Source organism: Corvus kubaryi, unplaced genomic scaffold (genome assembly GCF_017639235.1).
Source record: "Corvus kubaryi isolate FWS band 111438036 unplaced genomic scaffold, C.kubaryi_AGA036_p1.0 37312, whole genome shotgun sequence".
Lineage (NCBI taxonomy): Eukaryota > Metazoa > Chordata > Aves > Passeriformes > Corvidae > Corvus > Corvus kubaryi.
In genome coordinates, this window is record NW_024581098.1 from 3,712,631 (window position 1) to 3,733,069 (window position 20,439).

At 41.1% G+C, this 20,439-nt stretch overlaps 1 protein-coding gene across 23 annotated transcripts in view; it reads right to left on the reverse strand.

Annotated features, from left to right (window-relative positions):
• DTNA (dystrobrevin alpha) overlaps nt 1-20,439 on the reverse strand; it is a 223,463-nt gene that overhangs the window by 48,122 nt on the left and 154,902 nt on the right. For all 23 annotated transcript variants that reach the window (XM_042029071.1, XM_042029072.1, XM_042029067.1 and 20 more), the window contains 6 exons: nt 19,138-19,351; nt 12,201-12,286; nt 10,629-10,783; nt 6,327-6,432; nt 4,137-4,303; nt 1,580-1,704 (listed from right to left, as the gene is read on the reverse strand). In XM_042029071.1, the coding sequence (XP_041885005.1) occupies nt 1,580-1,704; nt 4,137-4,303; nt 6,327-6,432; nt 10,629-10,783; nt 12,201-12,286; nt 19,138-19,351 (853 nt within the window). The remainder of the gene's footprint in view (nt 1-1,579; nt 1,705-4,136; nt 4,304-6,326; nt 6,433-10,628; nt 10,784-12,200; nt 12,287-19,137; nt 19,352-20,439) is intronic.

Here is a 20,439-nt window from a genome sequence, read left to right on the forward strand (position 1 = left end):
TCCCTATCTTTTATATTCGGACATATCCCCAGGCCTTCAAGATCCCCCAGCCAACAGGGAACAGAGGCTTCTCTTTTAGTTTCAAGCTCTCTGTCTCTCTCCATTTCCCTCAAGGATGGCCAAAATCTGCCCTGTGAAATTATCCCTGACTTGCCAGCAGGGCCAGGCACAGCAGTGAGGGAGCTCAGCAGATCCGACTCCGGATCATTTCTTCAAAAGAACAACATCCTCCCAGCACTCTTCCATAAAGAGGTGCAGGTGTTTTACTGACAATTGAGAGTGACAGGGATTTGGCACTATGTATCTGTCAGAGGCACCTTGTCTCTGAAGAACAGAGCACTCTCTTACACCTTGAAGAAGTTCTGCTATAACCACATAAGGAAGACCATCAGCATGATTTATCCTTAAAATGTCAGGCAGGTTCGGTGAACTGTCCAGGTGTTGCACAGCCCACAATGGCTGGTGTGCACTTGCCCTTAGAGATGCTACATACAAATATTCAGGATGGACAAAGGGAAATAGGTATAATAATTACAGACTACAACAGTTCCAGGAGCCAGTAACACAGATATGCAGCACGTAAATGCAATTCTAATAGCTGCTGCCTGAAATACTTCAGTCAGGAGCCCTGAGAACATGTTTAAGAAAGATATTTTCTTAAGAAATACACCAGAGTAAGAGAAATACTCTAAAGACAGCATTTTTGGAATATTTTTTTCCAAGTATAAAGGTACAAATTTCTTTGTACCTTTCTTCCAACCTATGTCTTGATTTTTCCTTAATTTTATGGGGAATTCAATGGGTTTTTCCCTTTTTTTATTAAGGACCCAAGAAGCAAAGCAAAGGTAAGTCAAGTTGATAAGTGAGAAAATCTGAGTGTCTGCCACTATGGGTAGTGGACATGTTTTAGAAAAAGAAACTTTCAAAGTGGTACTTTCCCCTGCACAAATACATTTTCTTTCTGCTTTGGGTTTCTTGACTCCTGCAGAAAAAAAATAGTAACATGCTGCTATACCAAAAAATAATCTTGCTTTCTCAACATATCAAAACATATGGATAACAGACTCTTTTCAAGTGACTTGGCAGTTCAAGACACACTTTTTATGCAGACTCATACAATTCTTCAGGGTTGGGTGAAGCCACAGCTTCACTAAAGTCAGTGAGAACTCTGACAGCCGTTTTGACAAAATTTTCTCTGGTGCCTTGTGTCAAGACATACCTGTGATACACTGAAGTTTAGAGTCTCTAGACAACAGAACTGATGTTCTCAGCATCAATACATCCCAAAGTGCTGAAACTCCATGAAATTGCATGGACATCTCTTGAGGAGAATGGGGACACTCCAGTGTTGTGTCCCAGTATTTGACTGCATGTATATATCCCATTGATTTTTCAAGTGAAGTCACACCAGAAGAGCACTATTACACTAAATACCCCTGCCAGCAAATTTGCACTTGTGATGCACTGAGCTGGACAAGCCACACCTGCCTCCTGCTGTGTTCAGAGCCATAGTATCTACACTTGGTGCAAGCAACTCCTACAACAAAGCTTATTTTGTCTACAGCACACAGATACTTACACAATATGAGCCAGGTTTAGAGGTTTTTCAGGCTGGTCAGGGAACATTGGGTGCAAAGGTTCACGGCTGGAAGCACAGCTTAAGGACTTGCTAAGTGCATTAGTTAGCTTCTTAGCAGGTGATTTCTGGGAGGAACAAGGAAGGTAGAGGTAATCTGGACAAGTAAGGTGCATACTGTTTCTGCTATAGGAAGCACAAAACAACAGGAAGCTCTAACAGCTCATGTACCTATGGACTGACATCCCCCTTGCCCCCCTCCCATGCAGAGAGTCTGGTAAGGCAGAAAGTTTGGGGAAAGACTACTCTTATCTTCAGCAACCTTTAGAGCAGGCTGGGGGGTGTATCTATAGGGACAGTTGCCAGGGCTTTTTTGCAATGCTGCACTCAGGCAGTGTTGAAGGAAGAAACAGTTTGTGTCACCTGGACTGGTGCTGGCTTGTACCTCACCAGCTTGGGAGTGCAAGGAGGACAGATCAGAGTATGCCTGTCCCTATAGATACACTGAATTTCCCTCCTAGACATGGGCCAGGCACTAGGCTGCTATGTTCTTTCCCTCGCTAGTATTTCCCTCCTCACCTCCAGTGTTTAGCTGTACACCTGTACTGTTTAGCTGCTATTACAAAGCTTCTCTTGCACCTCCTCTGGCCACTGACCACAATGGGAAATCTGGGACACAGAATTGTGCCAATTGTGCCATTGTGGCAACAGGGCATCAAAAGAGGCTGACGTACTGTCACTGTCACCAAAAGATGGGGAGGGTCTGTGCAAGAAGCATGATTTTCACCAGGGAGTTAAAAAAAAAAAAATCAATCAGTATTGTCTGCTTTGTTTGGAGACTATGCAGTTGAGGAGTAAACTTCCCTTCTAAGGAAGGGCTCTGAGATCTTTCAGATCTGTGTGAGGGACTCTCAGGAATTCAACTCAGCTCTCTGTGATTCGGCTTCTCTGCCAGTAAAAGAGGGTTAGTGATCCTTACACTGTCTCCTCTCCCCAAAACCCAGCTCTACAGGCTGAAATTTAGAAGTCCTTCTGGAACTTGACAGAAAGGGTTTTGTATTTGTGCATACACATCCTGCATCAACTTATGATTGTCATCAAGTCCATAATGAAATGTTTCTATTAGAGAAATCCAACCTAAATATGTAAAGTTCAAGCTCTTTCTCTTTCATTATAAATACAATTTCTCTCTGAATCAAGAACAGTTGATTTTCACTGCACCTATGAACACTTCCAATCTGCATGTGGAGCTCGATACTGATGCATTATGGAGAATGCAAACTAGGTTTGAACAAATGCTAATGAATGCTACAGAAAGGCAACTTCAAACTTGAAGCAAAACATTTGTTTCTGGCAAGGAAACATTTGAAAGCACTAGGCATGTGGTCACATTTTTGTCTTCCGTTGAGCAGAAATCTTAAGTTTTCCAATTACTTCCTACCTATAATTACAGCTCTCTGGCTACAGCAAAAAATGGATTTTATAGCAAAAATTGCTGTTAAGAATGGAGTTTGAGCTACATAGTGGGCACTTTCCTATTCAGATACTAAACTCCAACCATTTGTGTCTATGCAACAAGCAGCAATTAGGACCCACAAAAACAATTACAGATCCAGGTCTGCTGGGATACAGTGCAGAGCTGTATGACTGGCATACAGAGCAAACAATGTCAAATTTAACCCTTGCCTGTTCCATCAACAGAAAACCAGACATTTTAAAAGTATTAAACTTTGGAACTTTGTTAAAAAATAAACACGAAGTACTGTGCAAATGGGAGCTTTTGCTGTATGCGTAACTTTCTTTTTCTTTTTTTTAAACAATATACTTTTGAAAGGTTTGGGATTAATTAGGTTTTCTGCTGATCTCTGCATTTGAACCCCAAAGGATTATTATGATGTTCTGTAACCAAGGGGTTCTACTGGGGCTTTGCTCCAGTCCATGGAGAGCTGAGTCCCCAGGTCTCATGCGCTTCAGAGAAGGTTAAGGTTCCAGCAGCTGTTGATACTTCTCTTTCAGCTTAGAAAAAACACTGCATTATTTCGATTAACAACAAAAAGACAGAAGTGAGGTTTTCTCTGTAGTAAACACTGCTGTGGATCTGTGACCACGCTCAAATCTACAGTGCCAGGATCATTGCAAATGCTACGCATATGCTGCAGCCACTCAACTGAAAATATTGATGAATGAGCATTAAGTATTCATCATTTCATTTACATGTAGCCAAACAGAGCAAGCCAATGAGGATTTTACCGTGAGTCCTGTGGGAACGGGAGAAGCTGCCATGAGCCTGGTGCCCTGCTGCCAGCCCCTCCTGCGCTGCCCTCACCGCGGCACACACCGTCACAGGCGCCCCAGATCCTCACCCTGAAAAAACCATTCCCACCTCCATGCTCTCCTGATGCCTCCCAGGGCCAGAGCCTCCCAGACAGGGTCACTAATTCAAAGCGCCAGCCTGGCTCCTGCTCCCCTGAGCCAGACAGCTGCCCAGAGCTGTGGCTGGGGGCTTCTCCGATGGCTGGAGGGCAAAGCAGTCTGCAGCGAGGCAGGAGCCTTCCCTTACCCATGACGTGTACTCTTTCATTTGGTGCTGGTTGCTGTGGGAACCGCTGGCATGGCCCCTCCAGAAGCAGTCCTGACAGAGCTGGTAATTGTGACACTGCTGGCAGCGGTAACGAAACCCCATCATGCTCTCGCTGTGGCAGTAGGAACACTCGACGGGGTGGAAGACTGTGCGGGAGAAAGAAATGGTGAGCCATAAACCAAAACAAAGAAACACCTAGCAAAATTTTATGGACAAAGCCCCGAACTGAAGAGTGTTCCCTTATTTGTCTAAAGCAATCTGCGGCATTGGATGCTGCTGACAGCTCTGACCCATGAAAATACAGCAATCTGTGCTGAGCTATGAGCAACACTTCCTACACTGGGCACCAAACCCTTCTTCACTTCTGAGCTGGTATCTGTACCTCCTGCTCACAGCAGCAAAAAAATGTGTTCAGTGTCTAACAGAATACATGACAGAGTCCAGAGAACAGCCATGAAGATGAGGGCTCTCCTATGAAGACGGGCTGAGAGAGTTGCTCAGCCTGGAGAAGAGAAAGCTCCAGGGAGTCCTTAGAGCAGCCCTCCAGTACCTGAAGGGGCTACAAGAGAGCTGGAGAGGGACTTCTGACAAGGGCATGTAGTGACAGGACAAGGGGGAACAGCTTTAAATTGAAAGAGAGTAGGTTTAGGTTAGATATTAGGAAGAAACTAATATTCACCCACTGTGGATACCCTGTGATACACTGTGAGGGTGGTGAAGCACTGGAACAGGTTGGCCAGAGAAGTTGTGGATGACCCATCACTGGAAGTGTTCAAGACCAGGTTGGATGGGGATTTGAGCAACCTGGTCTAGCAGAAGGTGTCCCTGCCAGGGCGTTGGACCTGAATGATCTTTAAGGTCCCTTTCAACCCAAACTATTCTATGACAGAGGAAATTTGTATGTGGGAAAATCCACTGCTGCTGCACTACTGGGAGAAGCTGAATGTTTCATTATGCTTTATGGAGCTGAAGTGAGGCACCTTGGAGGAAAAGTCAAACTCAGCTGTATGGCTATGGAAAGGATGCAAGTGTACTTAGACATACTATTGTTTTTTAATTACTGCCATCTCATCTGTACAAGTGGTGTCATTTAGGTACCTACATGTGGAGTTGAACACTCGGCTTTGGATGCCCAGATTTGGAAAGCTGGCCATTGAAGGGACCTGTGTGGTCCAGTTCTCTGTTCAGAAGCAGAAACTGACAAGGATGCAAGTCACTCACAAGAGGACTCTAAAGCACCAACTGAGATATTCTGAAGCACTTTCCGGGCAATAGTGCTATGTCTGTTCCTCTTTCCTTGGTACAGCATGTACCCAATTTACCACAGGGTACTGAACATCCCCTTGTTCCCAGGCACCTTCTGCCTTTCTGTCATAAGGTTCAGTCTGGGAGAATTTGGATCAGTGCTGAATATGTCAGGGGTTTAATTCCTTGCCAGAATTTTGCAGCAGGAAGGGTTACTGCTCTAGGCTAGGAAACACTGTGAAGTTGGGAAGGGACAGGGATGGATGACAAGAGCTTGGGGAAGGTGGGATAGATAGGTTGCTCTGTAGCCAAAAAGGACTTGGGAATATCACCTTACGCACCTTGGTGCCTTTCAGTGGAAGAGAGATTTGTTTAGTACAAGAACACATACAACTTTTCCTTCTTTTCCTTTTATCACCAAAAATGGGTGCACACCATCCACATGGAACTTCCTCTTCAGAGGATATGGTCTGGCAGTGTAGACTTAGGAGGACATCCTTCCTAAGGACCTTTTGGCTGGTGTTTTGCACTGCACTGGACATCTCCTGCCAAAAGAATACTGCACGAACGGAAGCTGCCACAGCTGTTCCCTCTCTGCTGCCAAATGTCACAACAAAAGTTGTGGTCTTGATAGTTTACCAAATGTAAGTGTGTCAATGGATGAAGTCCTATTGCTCTTTGCTTATCCAGAGCACAGGAGGAGACATGATCAGGTTAACCTCCTGAACACAGCAAAACTTAACCCATGTTCCTGGCTGAATGACCAACAGACTTCTCCAAATATTTTACCAGTCACTGTAAAAATAGCGCATGGAGTCAATGAACCCAGAACAGTAGCTTTTACAAAATCACCTACAGAGTGTGAAAATCATCACACCAAAATTTATTCTTGTAACTGTGTTTTGGCAGCGTGTCTTTACTTACCATTTTCAACATTTGCCAGTCGATGCAGAAGTGGTAACCACACTAGACACTGTGGCGGGGGATCAGACATGAGGGTATCCAAGAAAGTGTTTAATGTGACCTTTTTCTGCTCAAGCAAGCAAACAAACATGCACAAAAAAACAGTAATTAGACATCTCAAAATTATTTTAGCTTGTGTCTACAGAAACACTTGGGAATAAGTTTCAAACACTGTTTTTCTGTAGGCCTGATTTACTAAAAAGAACAAGTGATACTAGCAGAGCTTTTCCAGACTATTTTTAGTTGGTACAATGATACAACTGATGACTAGCAGTCACTCTCACAAGGCTGGATTGGAGACACTTAGCTCCCACTCACTTCCAGACTCTCTTCTAGAGTCACTGCCTGAAGATGCTTTGTGGTTAAGGATGGTATTCAACTCTGCATGTTCTCGTCTGTTTTGAGTATTGTGTGACAAGTACAAGTGCATGTAGGGTATCACTGTGTATGACCAATTTTCAAATGAAAAATCACTGCTGATGGTACTCCAAAAAAAGAAAATGAAGGAAAATACTGGAAAGGGAGTACAAATCCAAAAGAAATACAGGGTAAGGAGAGACCAGCACAGGCCATTTGTTACTGTAATTTAAGAAACTATGCTTGTCTGAGGAGAAACGGCAACTAGTTATGGGTGAGCTGTGATTGTGGGATGTCATGTTTGCATATACTCAGGGACTGCAACTGTTCCTAAACTCTTCATGCCTTTAAGCACTCAGAGATCTGTGCCCCTTTAAATTTCAAAGAGATTTAAACTCTAAGATATCCCTGTTGATTTAAAAAATGCAATCTAGGGCCTTAAATTTCTAATGTGTCTGGAAAAAATAATCGCAAATCTTAGTTCATTTGTTTTTTTCAATCAGCAACTGAGCCTTCCTTAAATAAAATTTAAGATGCAAAAATACCGAGCCCTGCTGAGAATATATGCAGATGTATTTTATAGACATACATATTTAAGTAGTATCCTCATATCCAAAGGGATGGCTAAATTTTCATATCTGATTGCATAAGCTGCTGCTTTAACTTGCTAAAGAACTGTGGTTTACCCCATGAGGAAGCTAAGCAGCAGTTATGCAGTGACATGTATCATCTCTGTGTGTTGTGGAATTCTTCTAAGAGCTGAGATTTCCAGATGGAGTATCTGTGCTCCATTTATACACAATTACCACCAGATGTAAATAAAAGCATTACTTCTCTTATACGCTGAGTGATCAATGGAAAACATCTCACACTGCAACAATCTCAGGGATGAAAATACTGCAAGGTATTTGGAAATATATAGAGATGTTTGTCCCTAGGAGAAAATACCTCAGGCTACTGTGAAAATGGACTTGATTCTTTAATGAACAGAATAGCCAGAATATGAGCTCTAAATCTCACTGGAATGCTACCTTTCCCCACAATAACTGCGGTGTCCAGTCAAACACTACCACCTGCTTGTTGTATGAATTATCTTCCCAGCCACAGCGAGTGGAGAACCATTTCCCAAACAGGCATCCTATGCTGTAAGCATCAGTTCACAGAAAAGGATCCTTCTTTTGGAGATGTGGATTTCTTTTTCTGCTGTGGATGCTTGGCATGGCTTTGCTGACCACTGCTGCCAGCAAATGTCTGTGTTGTCTGCAGCAGAACTGAAAGCACAGGGGGGAAAAATGTGGAAGGAAGCCCAGGAAAAGAAGGGACTTCCAGTGCCCCATACTGCAGAGTTGAGTAGCCTTAGGTGTTCCCTCTGCTTTTGAGGGGATACACAGAGCCAGCCTAACAAGCAAACAGATGAAGAGACAAGAACAACTCTTCCACAATGCAGTGGACTTTTGAATCCAGCTATAACTTTAAAATCTGATTGGCACCAAATAAGGCAACTTAGCTTCAGTGACAGCTTTATGGCCAAACTGCTCTGGTGATCACTGATTTTGTGGATTAGAGAAAAAAGCAGTGTCCCTTAAAAGGACACCGTCAGAGCAATTTCCATACATTTTCCTCCTGCAATTTTCTTTCAGCTGCTGGGAAAGTTGAAACTGAAAGCTGTTTTCTAAATATACACTACACACAGATGGAGTCTAGGTTTGTGGAATAACACTTAGACAAGTGCTAAGAAAATGAAGTTAGTGTCTATCTTTTTAGCTTGGGGTAAATTTTTTTTTAAGTGGTTTTTACAATAATAATAATACTGTTTAATACAAATAGAGTGTAACATCACATCAATCCTACCTATGGGGTAAAGTGGCGATGATAAACTCCTTTTTGAGCCACAGATTTGTATTCTGAAACATTAAGTCACTTGCTCTGGCATTTCTGTTCCCTAAATTTGCTAATGAGGAAACACTGTTGTTTCTACTTTGAATAGCCCTTCAATCTAGCACTGGTTCACAGGCAGAGGAAAATACATGGTTCGATCAAGTAAACTAATACAATGGGGAATAATAAAACATTCCTGTAATAGGAAAAATCCTTTCAGATGTAAACTGAAATGGATTTGACACCATAAGCAGATCATTCCCAGAATTTTTTCTTTCCCTGAAATCAAAGAATCTCCATATATCAGGGGGTTGAAAGGCTTCTGGTAAGCACAAGTGATCCATAGTGAGAACAACAAGCAAGAATGTCAAACTTATTCCAAGGTATCAACTTCTGATAATGCTACATGAGAGAGTGAAAGAATGACTTGATTATGACTGAGAGTGTAAATACTATTTATCATGGTGTCATAAAGATCTGGTTTTTTGAATCTCATTTCAAAACTCTGGTTCATCCCTAGTGAGGATGTAATGAGAACTACATAAAAGTCAATTTAAGTGAAATATTAGACTAGATTTACAAAGTACTTGGCTACCCTCCAGATGCAAAACAGCAGCTTTGTAAACCTGCTGTGTACCTACATCAGTCAGACACTTAACTCTTGTTAGCTCTAAGTGGAGCTTGTAAACAAAACCATCTAATGCCTCCTTGAAGATGTTGCTTCTAAAGGTACCTTAATGCATCTGGTCCACTCAGCTAGATGCAATCTCAAAGCAAGTGCCATTTCTGATGGCTATGGAGATAAAAAATCAGGCCTGAATCACATTTTTTCAGGAAAAGAAATTCCTTTTTTCATTTATATCAACAGCATGTTCAACATGCAAAGCTTGAATGCCATGTTGTCATGCAAGAGTACTCTTCCATTATTTTACACAAAACTACCAGAAGTCACTTCACCATGTCAATTCTTCAACATCCTAAGAAGTGCTGTTTTAAGTCTCCCTCTGTGAAATAAGACTATTTTCACATATGCAGACATTACAATTTAAAATTAATTGGGAGATGATTCAATAAATGAATTCCAACATGCCTTTTGGTTGACTGGAGTGCCTATTGATTAGTGATGAAACAGAAAGTACAAAAAATGAGACTCTATTTTGCATGAAAATGACACTATTCCTGCTCCATTGAACTTACTTGTTCAACAGTACTCAGTGCAAATTAAAGGATAAGGAGAAGGAAAATACAACTTTATTTCTAACGTTGTGCCAGTTTCAGCATATTCTCCTACTATATATTTATGGAATTATACAGTGTGATGTGTGGCAACAGCCAGATGGAGAAGTGGACGACCAGCCGCAATAATGTATTAGCTGAAGCCAATGTACTGCACTCAGTGTACCTATGGAGTCTGCTGAGCTGTGGAAAAATCTTGCATTTTCTTCAGGATAAATCCATTGCTTTCCTGACCCTATCTCACTGGTATTATTGGTAAGAGACTAGGGATTTTCTAATACATACTGATTCCCATTTATAAAAAAAGTTTTAAGGTGATTTTCTTCTCACCCCTAAACTTGTGTGTCTATCAGTGGGGAAACCTGAAGTTTGATTTCTTTTTGGTGGAACTTGAGCTTTGTATGGAGAAGGTGGTCTTGTGTATGCCTACACCAACACCAACTAAGTGGAATGGAGGACTGCATGTCTTGGGATACATACATATATATAATACCTAAAGGTATGTATATAACACATGCTTAAATTAGGAGGTTCCCTAATTCAGGAACGTGTAAGTCAAGATCCTGCTCTGAATCACTTTTTGACTAAGCCTCTCTCTTCATGATTATATGGGGAACCTATAGAGACCAGTTTCCTGTTGAAGGCACCAAACCTACACACCAGAAATCAGTGGAGTGGACCTTCCCCTCATCCAGCCCTGTGTTTCCTGGGCAAATATGCACATATGTGTAAGACAGGAAGAGTCTTGGCCTGCTCAGAGGGGTGACTGAGATCCTGCATCTGTTCATTTACCTGCTGTGAGAAACAGGATTTTGCTGACTGCTCAGTGTAACCAAACGAAGGCCCCTCGAAGACAGCGGTGGGCAGCTTGAGAACCTCACGCAGAAACATGTCATACCTGCCATAAACCATCACACCACTGGAGTCAGAAATCATGGAGAAAATATCTGAGGGGGGACAGACAAGGAAAGAACACAGCAGCTTCAGTGTGAGCTACAGATTTGCTCTGAGTTCAGTATCATCTGATTTGAAAGACAAGTACTAAACATGTTTGGCTTATGGAAACTTCCATTATTACTGCATTTTTAATTCTGACCTCTTTCAATAGAAAAGAAGAATAATTATTTGCTGATTTTAATATTAATATTCCTGTTTTTTTTTTCTTTGTATGTGGTCATTTTTAAGCAAAGTCTGATGCATGGCATGAGGCAGTAATTTAATCAGATAAGAACGCTCTGATTTGACAAGATATGCTACATCAGCTTTTTGCCTACTGCCAGCTTACCATGTCAAATCAAAATCTTAACAATGGGTTCATTAAGTCAGTTATTATTGTCTTGGACACACAAAGCACTGAAGGCCTTGAAAATGCATTACTTTTCACTCTTCTTCATTTTTTTATGTATAAAAATATCACACTTTTATTATTGCAGAGATGTCAGTTTGTCAGCCCTTAGTTCTCTGCTTGTTTAAAATTATCCTCTGCTTAGCAGGAGATCTCTGACTAAGGAACATTTATTGTTTTTCAGGCTGTCATGTCAGCTGCTTCATTTCCAGGAACCTGGAAGGAAAATTCTGACAACATGACTCTGGAACTGCTGACCCAAAAATCATCACTGTACTTCAGCCTTCTACTGGATGGACCCAGTTCCTATTCTTAAAGCACCTTAGGGAACAAATGGTGTTCAATTCATAATTTATAACTTTAGTTCAGTCTGCATTTGAGTTTCTACATAGAAATAATGTATTAAAAAATGGCACCAAATCTGGAAGACGAAATCAGCACCTGGGATTTCTACTTGTCTAATCAACAGCAATTTTTAAACTCAGTTTTCTTGGGCTGCGGTAGAAGGCTCAGCAGAATCACTAAACAGAAAGTCTTCCATTGCAGCTACAAGTAAACTATGCCTTTGCTATTGGGGAACTGGGAATAAATCCTGTGAAATGAGAAATCTGTTCACCAAAATACATGGCATAAGAATGCCCTGTGAAAGAAAATATAAATAGTACATAAATGTATTGTTCTTCTAGGTGTGAGAAGACATAGATGTTATTAAAAAATCAGAAGAAATTGTTAAATGATGCTTCATGATGTTGAGGCACTTGTCTGTATTCCGAATTCAATACCCCAATGGAAAAAAACCATAAAAATCCACCAATAAGAACCTCAATGTATGCAATTTGTCTTTAAAAACCTCAGTGTGAAGTTCAACCAAACATTTAGTGGGATTTACTTGGAGATATACATAGTGCAACTCCCAAACCCAGTCATGAAACAGTAACTTATTCTAATTCCCTCTTTTCTACCTGTATTGTTATTTCTCCAACAATAACAATTGTTAACAGGTAAAAAACATCACTTACATCTTAATTTGTCCATGATTTTTCCTCCACAAAGAGTTGCCAAGGCCATTTTGACAGCAAAAACGGAAATTTTACCATGTCCTTCCCTGTTCAAAAGTAGAAAGTAGACATATTTTATATGTCCATTTTACAAGAATCTGTTCAACTAAAATGTATTTTCTGACATCACTTACTGTAATGGACAATATATGTGGATTGACATACAGAGAAATAAGACCTCTAAAAAGAAAGTTTGTTTTGTGGGAACACGCATCAGTATGCTGTTCTGTAAAGACCTCAGAGCAGATTTATTACATATATGAAGCTGAGTATTAAACTGTTTATCTCATTATACACGACAGTGATAATTATTACTGCTATTTGTGATACAGTAGCACTGGGAGACACTTATCACACTCATGGTTTCCCTATCCCAAGTGCTTTGGGAATCTTTTGGACCTAGAAGATTGCAAGTAAGTGAAAAAAATCAACACCGGGAACAAAAGAGAAAAAAAAGCAAGGGCTCATATCACTGCACAAACTTCATCTGTACCTGCCAGTAGGTCCTTTTAAATGATACTCATTGTCCTGCTACAGCCGTGACGGTCCCCAGTGACCACCTGCCATCCCAGAAATCTTGGTTTATTTGAGCTGCATGAGTGAAACATGACTTCATACACTGCATGGCACACTGAGCCCCTAAAACACCTATCAGCCCCAGTTTAGTGTTCAGCCCCTTTCCAAAGATGAGAATGAACATGCTCTCCTAAGTTCATCTGCTTCTTAATGTTAGTTTTCTTGACATCCAAATGGTGAAATGTGGTTTCTCTTGGAATTCTCTGAATCTTACTGTAAGGCAGTAGGAGTCCAGAGTTGTACTGGAGCAACTTCTACCCATCATCTGATCTCCTTGCCATTACTTCATAGCTTCCCACATGAATTAATGATATTAATTAATGACATCAGTGAGAACATGTCATCATGCTTTAAAAAAGAGACAACCAATATTTCTGAGCTTAGCAAAATGGCAGCCATGTTTCCTTCTAAATTCTACTGACAGGACTAATGACAGAGATGGATGATAAAGTTTTGTGTAAGTTTTTGGAAATGGAGTTTCTGTGACCTTCAGTCTACTCTACCAGGGAACACAATGTTTATAAGGGATTTCCTGTTTAAAGTATACAGTCATGTCCTACATAAAGAAGGTCTCACTCCACTGGCAACAGCAGTATATAGAAATTTAGCTCTTCATCAGAATTTTTAAAATTACTCTGTTCATTGTCACTCATAATTTTAAGGAAGAAAATTTTGTCTGATCAGAACTAAAGTATGAACTGATTCTGGAAAGACCTGGAGCCTGTCTCTCTCTCTGCTAATCCCAAACCAGACTAATGCAGTGACATATACATGTAAGACAGACATGAATGGGATATTCACATATGTACATTGATGCATGATGCATGCTTCATGCTATACTCATCAAGTCACTCAGACTTTAGAAAATGAGTCAGTTCCCTAAGCTTGACTAGGTAATAATCTTTAAAGTTCATCGAATTGGACTTAGTTCTATGCCAGTGTAACCCATAATTCTAAATATTAATTCTAATTATCCATTACACTCATTTAAAATTCTGCTTTTTGCCAGAAAATCAACTAGAAATACAGGCAAAAAGTAATAAATCCACTACTACAGTAATTAAGAAAGAAATATTTACCGTGTTCTTTAATGCTGACTTTTGTGCACACATTTTCCTTACATTGAGTTCCCTTTGACTGGCTTCCTAAGATTAAAATCACAGCATAGGAATTTCCAGACGTCTGTATTCCCATCCTTTGTTGATTGGATTCTGATTTGTGTAAACCAGACTTAGCACTGCTATGGCTGAGAATGTGGTCCCTTTATATTATTTTTGTGCATGTTACCCTTTAGACCCTTAGGAATTTTTCTGCACTGTTCCATCATAAGGTTTCCATCTGCCTTTAAAAGAGCTGTTATACTAAAAAAAATAAATGCTAAGTAGAAGCAATGACATTATTAAGAAGCAATGGAAGATTTAGAGATGAAAAAAAAGCCCATGTGGAAGTGCTTCAGATTTAGATTATTTTTCCCAGGAGGTTTAGTTACATTTACTAATAAGATTATATTCTTGCATGGCAGACACATATCAACTTGGCTTCAGCTTTCCACCCTAGAGCCATTGGCTTTTCCCACACTCAAACAGTTATGGAAGAGAGGAACAGAAAAAGAAAAGATATTTATCTCTTCAATCTCTCCATTTGAGTTGGTTAGTTTTGACACTGTATTTTGTATCGGTCATTTGTATTCCTAAAAGCATCACAAGAGCCAGTATAAACCCAATCTGCCCTCCAAATATGTATGTCCGTGTGTGTGTGTGCATATAGACACGTGCATATTTAAATACATATGGCTGATGAACAGACAGGGTAATGGGGCCTAAGACTCGCCAATATCATTTGGATCCAGAAGTGCCCTAAGCTATGTCTAAGCACTACAGATGCCCTTGACAGGCAGCACTGGGGCCTCACAGTGTTTGCTGTGCAAAAGCAAATGCTGAAGCAGTGGCTCACAGCAGCGGGAAGATCGCGGCAGAAGTCAGCGTTCCCTGAAAGCAGCTTTGGACTGGCTAATGCAAAGAGAAATAAATTTTACTAGTGGAAATAGGAGAGGACAGAAAATATTTTGATTTTATATTGCACCTCTCTTGCTGAGGTTTTTCTTCAGCAAGAAAAGCACTAGAAGCGTAAATGATGTCAAAAGCAAACCTTGAAGCTGACGTGCATTTAGCAACAATACAGGATGGAGTACTTAGGAAAGGGATTGATGGCCAGGGTTAAAGGTTATCTCCTGCTGCTTGGGGAAAGAAGGGCAAAAAATAATACATGCTTTTAGACACCAGAGCAGAGCAGAAGGTTTCCTCTTCCACTGCATAGCTGCAGAGAGAGACAGCCTGTCCCTGGAGCAAGGAAACCCCACAGACTGCCTCACAAAATCCACAGACCGTACAAGGCGGAGTCCAGCTCCAGGGCCTGATTTTGCCTTTTGGTTCACCAAGGAGAGTGGTACCAAATAGATGACACTGTCATTTGTCAGGATCTCTAGCAACACCCATACTGAGACAGCCATATGGAGGGGGAAGCTATCAAGAAATAACATCACATCTTTAGAAACAGCAAATGTGTCCCATGAAAAGGACATTGAGAAAAAATGATATTTGTCATTAATGAGGCTTAAATAGTGCTCCCCTAACACTTTGAGGTATCTTTTGCAAAAGTAACAAACTTTCTTCAGCTGTTGGTTACTACCCACTATAATCAAGGCAGTCAATTCTGAAATGTCAGAGGCTGTAATTACAAATTCGCATTTTCACAAAGAGGTTTCAGAGACCAAATTTTATTGACGTTGAGCAAAAATCTTTCATGTAGGAGAGCAAAATGCAGGATGTCCAAATCTCTGAAATCCATTTTTTTTGCTGGACTTCCTTTGTAAATGCTTTTGTGGCTTTCAGTGAGTAGCAAAGGTGGAGAAGAGAGGGAATTAAACACTTTATTGCTCTGAAAAGATGAATGAACAAGTTGTATTTCCAAAATAGATATTGATCATCTTTATGTACTGAAATCAGTACAATTCAAATGTTCATTTGATTAAACAAGGGTGTGAATACTTCCTCTTTTCTCTGTAGAAGTCAAGCCTCCCCCAACCAGACAGGGTCTGTTCCACAGCCCAGGGCCCACATCTCCATTCATAGGAAAGGGTATGTCAAGGAACAGAGAAAATTCAGCTATTTTCTTATCAGTTAAACTTTGCAGCAGGAATAGATGGAGATGATCTACAGAGTATTTCAGAGTCTGTTTAAAAGAAGCTTTTTGGGGAACGACTTGACTGAATGAGGCTGACATTCCACCTTGTTGCCTAGGCTTTGACACCAGCCTGGGATCAATTTTTCAGGAAGGCTTGAACTTGTCAACTTTTTATGTAGTACTTGGCATGCCAGTGAGGGAAGTGTGCTATTATTTCATAAAGCCAGTTAATCACCTTAGGCCTAGAAGCAAAAGCTATTGCCCAATTTTAACGTGTGGTTAAAAACATAGATCAGCCATGTTTCTGTCTAGATTTTTTTAAAGTCTGACCACCTCATTCTGCTCACTGGTTTTGGTCTGTCAGGGTCATCTACCACCTGACGCTGACTTCCACACACTAATGATAAATTAATTGGAGAAGTGTTTCTATTTGTGAATTTTGAATTTGTTGGCTTGCAGTTTTATAAGGTTGTACTTTAGCTTAGTTTTAGCAGCATGAAGGAATATAACACTGAGTGTCACGTGAAATTCTATACACTATAATTTTTCCCCACTCTTCCTCCCTTCAGGGTTGAGCAGCAGAGAAATATAATTATCTGTAGGCCTAATGAATCCCCAAGGCCATGAAAAAACCATAAAAAATCCAGGATGCAAGCACCAGCAGTGGCCAAGTTGGCCCAGATGCCATGGCACTACACTGTGGTTCCTTTTATGTTTTGCTAGCCAAGTTTTAGCTCCTGAGAAGACATCTGTATTGCAGGCCTAGGGAAACATTCCTTGCCAGAGGGCAGAGAAACCTGCCAGGTTTTCAGAAGGCTATAAATGAAGGAAGAGGCTTTGTTTAAAGTTTGGAGGATCTTCAGCCAGCACAGTACACAAAGAGCAACATATCTACTAAATAAATGAGACAGTGACAGGCTTACTAGATTTTAAAACATGAAATAACTTGTCCCTTGTGGTCCTTTCATATATGTTAGGTCCATTTCTCCACTTTCTTTGGATTTCAAACGGGACATGAGAAACTGCACCACCTTCTCTGGACCTGCAGCGCCTTGCACTTGGCCTTGTTAAGCCTCATGAGGAGATTCCCACAGGCCCACTCCTCTGGCCTGCTGAATCCCTCTGGATGGCATGCAGAGCGTTGCTCCTCTCTGAACATGAGACCACAAGAAAAGACCTTGCTCATCATTCCACCAACTTCTAACTTCTGGCAGAGAATGATCCTTCTGCTGCACTGGAGGGGAGGGAAAGGAGCAACATGGGAAGCAGAGATAGCAGCTCTGGTTAGACTCCAGAAGCTCTCACACTGTCCCTGTACCATCTAGAGCCACCTCCCTCCCTCAATTTCCCAGAAACCAGGAAACCTGAGTGGTTGTTAAACCAATATTCAACCCAAAACTTCAATAATATGAGTCATACTAAAGGGTAGGGCACATTTTGAGAATCGGATGGTACATCTGTATTTGTGACAGGTGTCTAGACTTCCATTACAGTACAGAGAGATCTCGCTGACATGTATCTCCATGAAGCCTGAAGTTAGGTATCTCAGACTGCACATGAACCCCATCTCGTATGTTTGGTGTATTTAATATGGGGTGATAGGCAGCTAGTCCCTATCTCTGACCCCAGAGCTGGGAGCCTCTTCCTAGGGATTCCTTGGGTGTCTCTGCTCTTCTGGGAAGTGCATCCCATGCACTCCACTCAGAGGCAGCACAACAGACTGAGCTGCTGCCTGACAAATGGAGTGAGGGTGACAGCTTCCTCACCCTGGGGGGGGCCTGATGGGAGCCCAGAAACAGGTCATGAACCACAGCACACAGGATGTTTTCAAGGAAAGCAAAACCTTACCCCCTTAAAAACATTCTCTGATTCCCTCCAGGGGATAAATTCCTCTACTCCATTTTGCTGCAAGTAACTGTGTTGTGTACCTGAGATCTTTACTCCTTTACAGTGAGCTACAAAATAAGCACATTATCACAGGTCTTGCTTCCACAGTCCAGGGTCTTTCCCTGTGTTTACCAGCCAGGAAGCAGTTTACTTGTGGCATGCAGCAATAAATGCATCTGGCCATTCCCAGAATCCCTCAGTGTTCTTGTCACAGCCACAATGGTATGAATTAAAATGCCTGTTCCTTCTTTTATTGCCCTTGAGGGGAGGAAAATATTCCTGAAGGTTATGGTTTCACAATGGATTGGCTTCTTTTCTTCCCCTCGGAGGGGCCGGAGGAGAGGTTGAGTGCAGCCTTCTCATGTGGAACATCTACTTTTTCTCCTCATTGCCATGGTGACTGAGCCACTGGCTGGTCTGGCACCGAGAGGTGCTCAATGACACCCAGTACCAGGGCAGCAAGACAGAGGACTGGGAAGAGAGAGGGGAAGCATCCTTATTTTAATGTTTAATGGCCAGTGTTTTCTGCTGGTGAATTTTCAAAAAATAAGCCATAAAGCAACAATATCAGCATCTGTCAGACTTAACCACTGTTCTCCAATAACTCAGTTTTGAGGACTGCAAATATTGCAGTACAGGTTGCCAACTACGTATTCAGAAACTGTAATAGGTATACACAGAATACACATTAATGTAAGTGGCTTGCTCTATCTCAAACTTATTCTTTTTGTAATATGAGTCCCATGCAGTAATAAACAACATGAATTTCATCACCTCCACGTCTTTAATCCTATTTCTGTCATGGTCTCAAAATCATGCTGCACTGGCATGAGCCAGAAAAAAAAATTGCTTACAGCTGCAAGAACTTGCAGGGAAATGAGCTCTTTCAAAATAATGAGCTATTAACCCATGGCACTGCTGTAGAGGCATTGCAGTGGTGTCAGCCACTGGTGTGTCAATAAACAACAAGCCAAATTAGAAGCGCATGTGAATTTGTTTCTGTAGATAATTCTTCTTCGATATAAACTGGAACAAGTCTGAGTAGCTTGGATGAAAACACAGTTGTGCTGAATTGGGCTCGAAAGAAAAGAAAGCAGAGGCCCTCAATTTAGGTTGTCTCCCTAGTTAGCACTATTCACATGCTCATTATTTGGGACAGAATTGAGCCTGCTCAATTGTTCTCCAGAGATATTTCTGGAGGAAGTAAAATCCTTTCACCAGTTGGGAGAGAGGGGAAGGAAGGCAGACTTACGGATCAAAGGCCGCTAGCAGGAAGTTGAGCAGCAAGCTGATGGATTGCTCCACGTTGATCTGATGGGTCGTCGGCATCCGCTTGTTGAGCTGGTAGAAGATGGTTGAAATCACAGCTTCCAGGCGAGCCACGTTCAGTTCGATGCTGGGGTCCAGGTTGTTCAGGGCGTTCTCCCGCAAGGCTTCTATCACATTCCAGATGTCCACCAGGTGCACTAGGGGACAGGACAGAGAGACTCAGCTGGGAAAACGTGCTCCTGAAAGCAACTGAGACAAAGAGTCACCTCCTCCTACGGGGTGGGGAATAACACCACCATGTACAACATACCTCATGAATGATTAAACGAATTAATGTGTTTTCCATCACCAAATATTGAATCTGGTGGAGGAATGAGCAAATAAAATTAAAATCCGTTAATAAGCAAACAATATATTGATATTACTAGTTGTAATGAGTACAACCTCACCTTGGGAAATCATTCCTCATTATATAAAGTATTCAAATACAAGTCCGTATTTTAAAGAAATCACTGAAAGGTAAACATATGCTAATTGTTTTTCTGAACCATGCCTTTATGAATCCCCATTCAGAAATTACTCTTAGATATTAATTTGCATAGCAGATGGGCTTTTCAGAAGATCCTACAAATACTAAGTGCTTATCACATACTGATATTTTGAAAATTCTTTTCAGCAATTTGTATGGAAAGCAAAATATTTCACAGAAACATAATTGTTATTGAGTCATGGTAGAAAAGCTACAGTTAAACAAATAACACATAATGAAGTGATCCTAAAGTCATATTTTGTGTCATCTAAATATATTTGCCAAACGATTTTTTAAATCTCTCTCTTTGATGGAGTCCTGGTCTAAGCTGAATTTGATGGGGGCTGTTTTTACCTAGAAGGACAGCTTAAAGGACAATCTCTGCTCACCCTTCATATTGTACCCAAACAGAAATCTTGTTTGCATAGCACTTATTGTGGCAGTATGACTGGCTTGCTGTGGATTGCCATTTCCAGAAGAGGTGGACTGTGCCAAAAATAAAGAAAACCCTACAGTAATTTAAAAATTGGATTTAGTTCAAACCTGAACTCAAAGGTTCATCCCTTTATCTTATGTATTACCTACTGTCCTACTAAAGTGTCAATAAAAAACAAATCAGGAGCCTCAGGGTGCAAATTCTTTTTTTCATCAGAGAAACCACTGCACAGTTCTCATTACACAGCATGGGGATATGTCTTATGATGTATCAAGAGCTACCTGTATGTGGGAGGAGATTTGTTTTTTGGTGGATAGAGA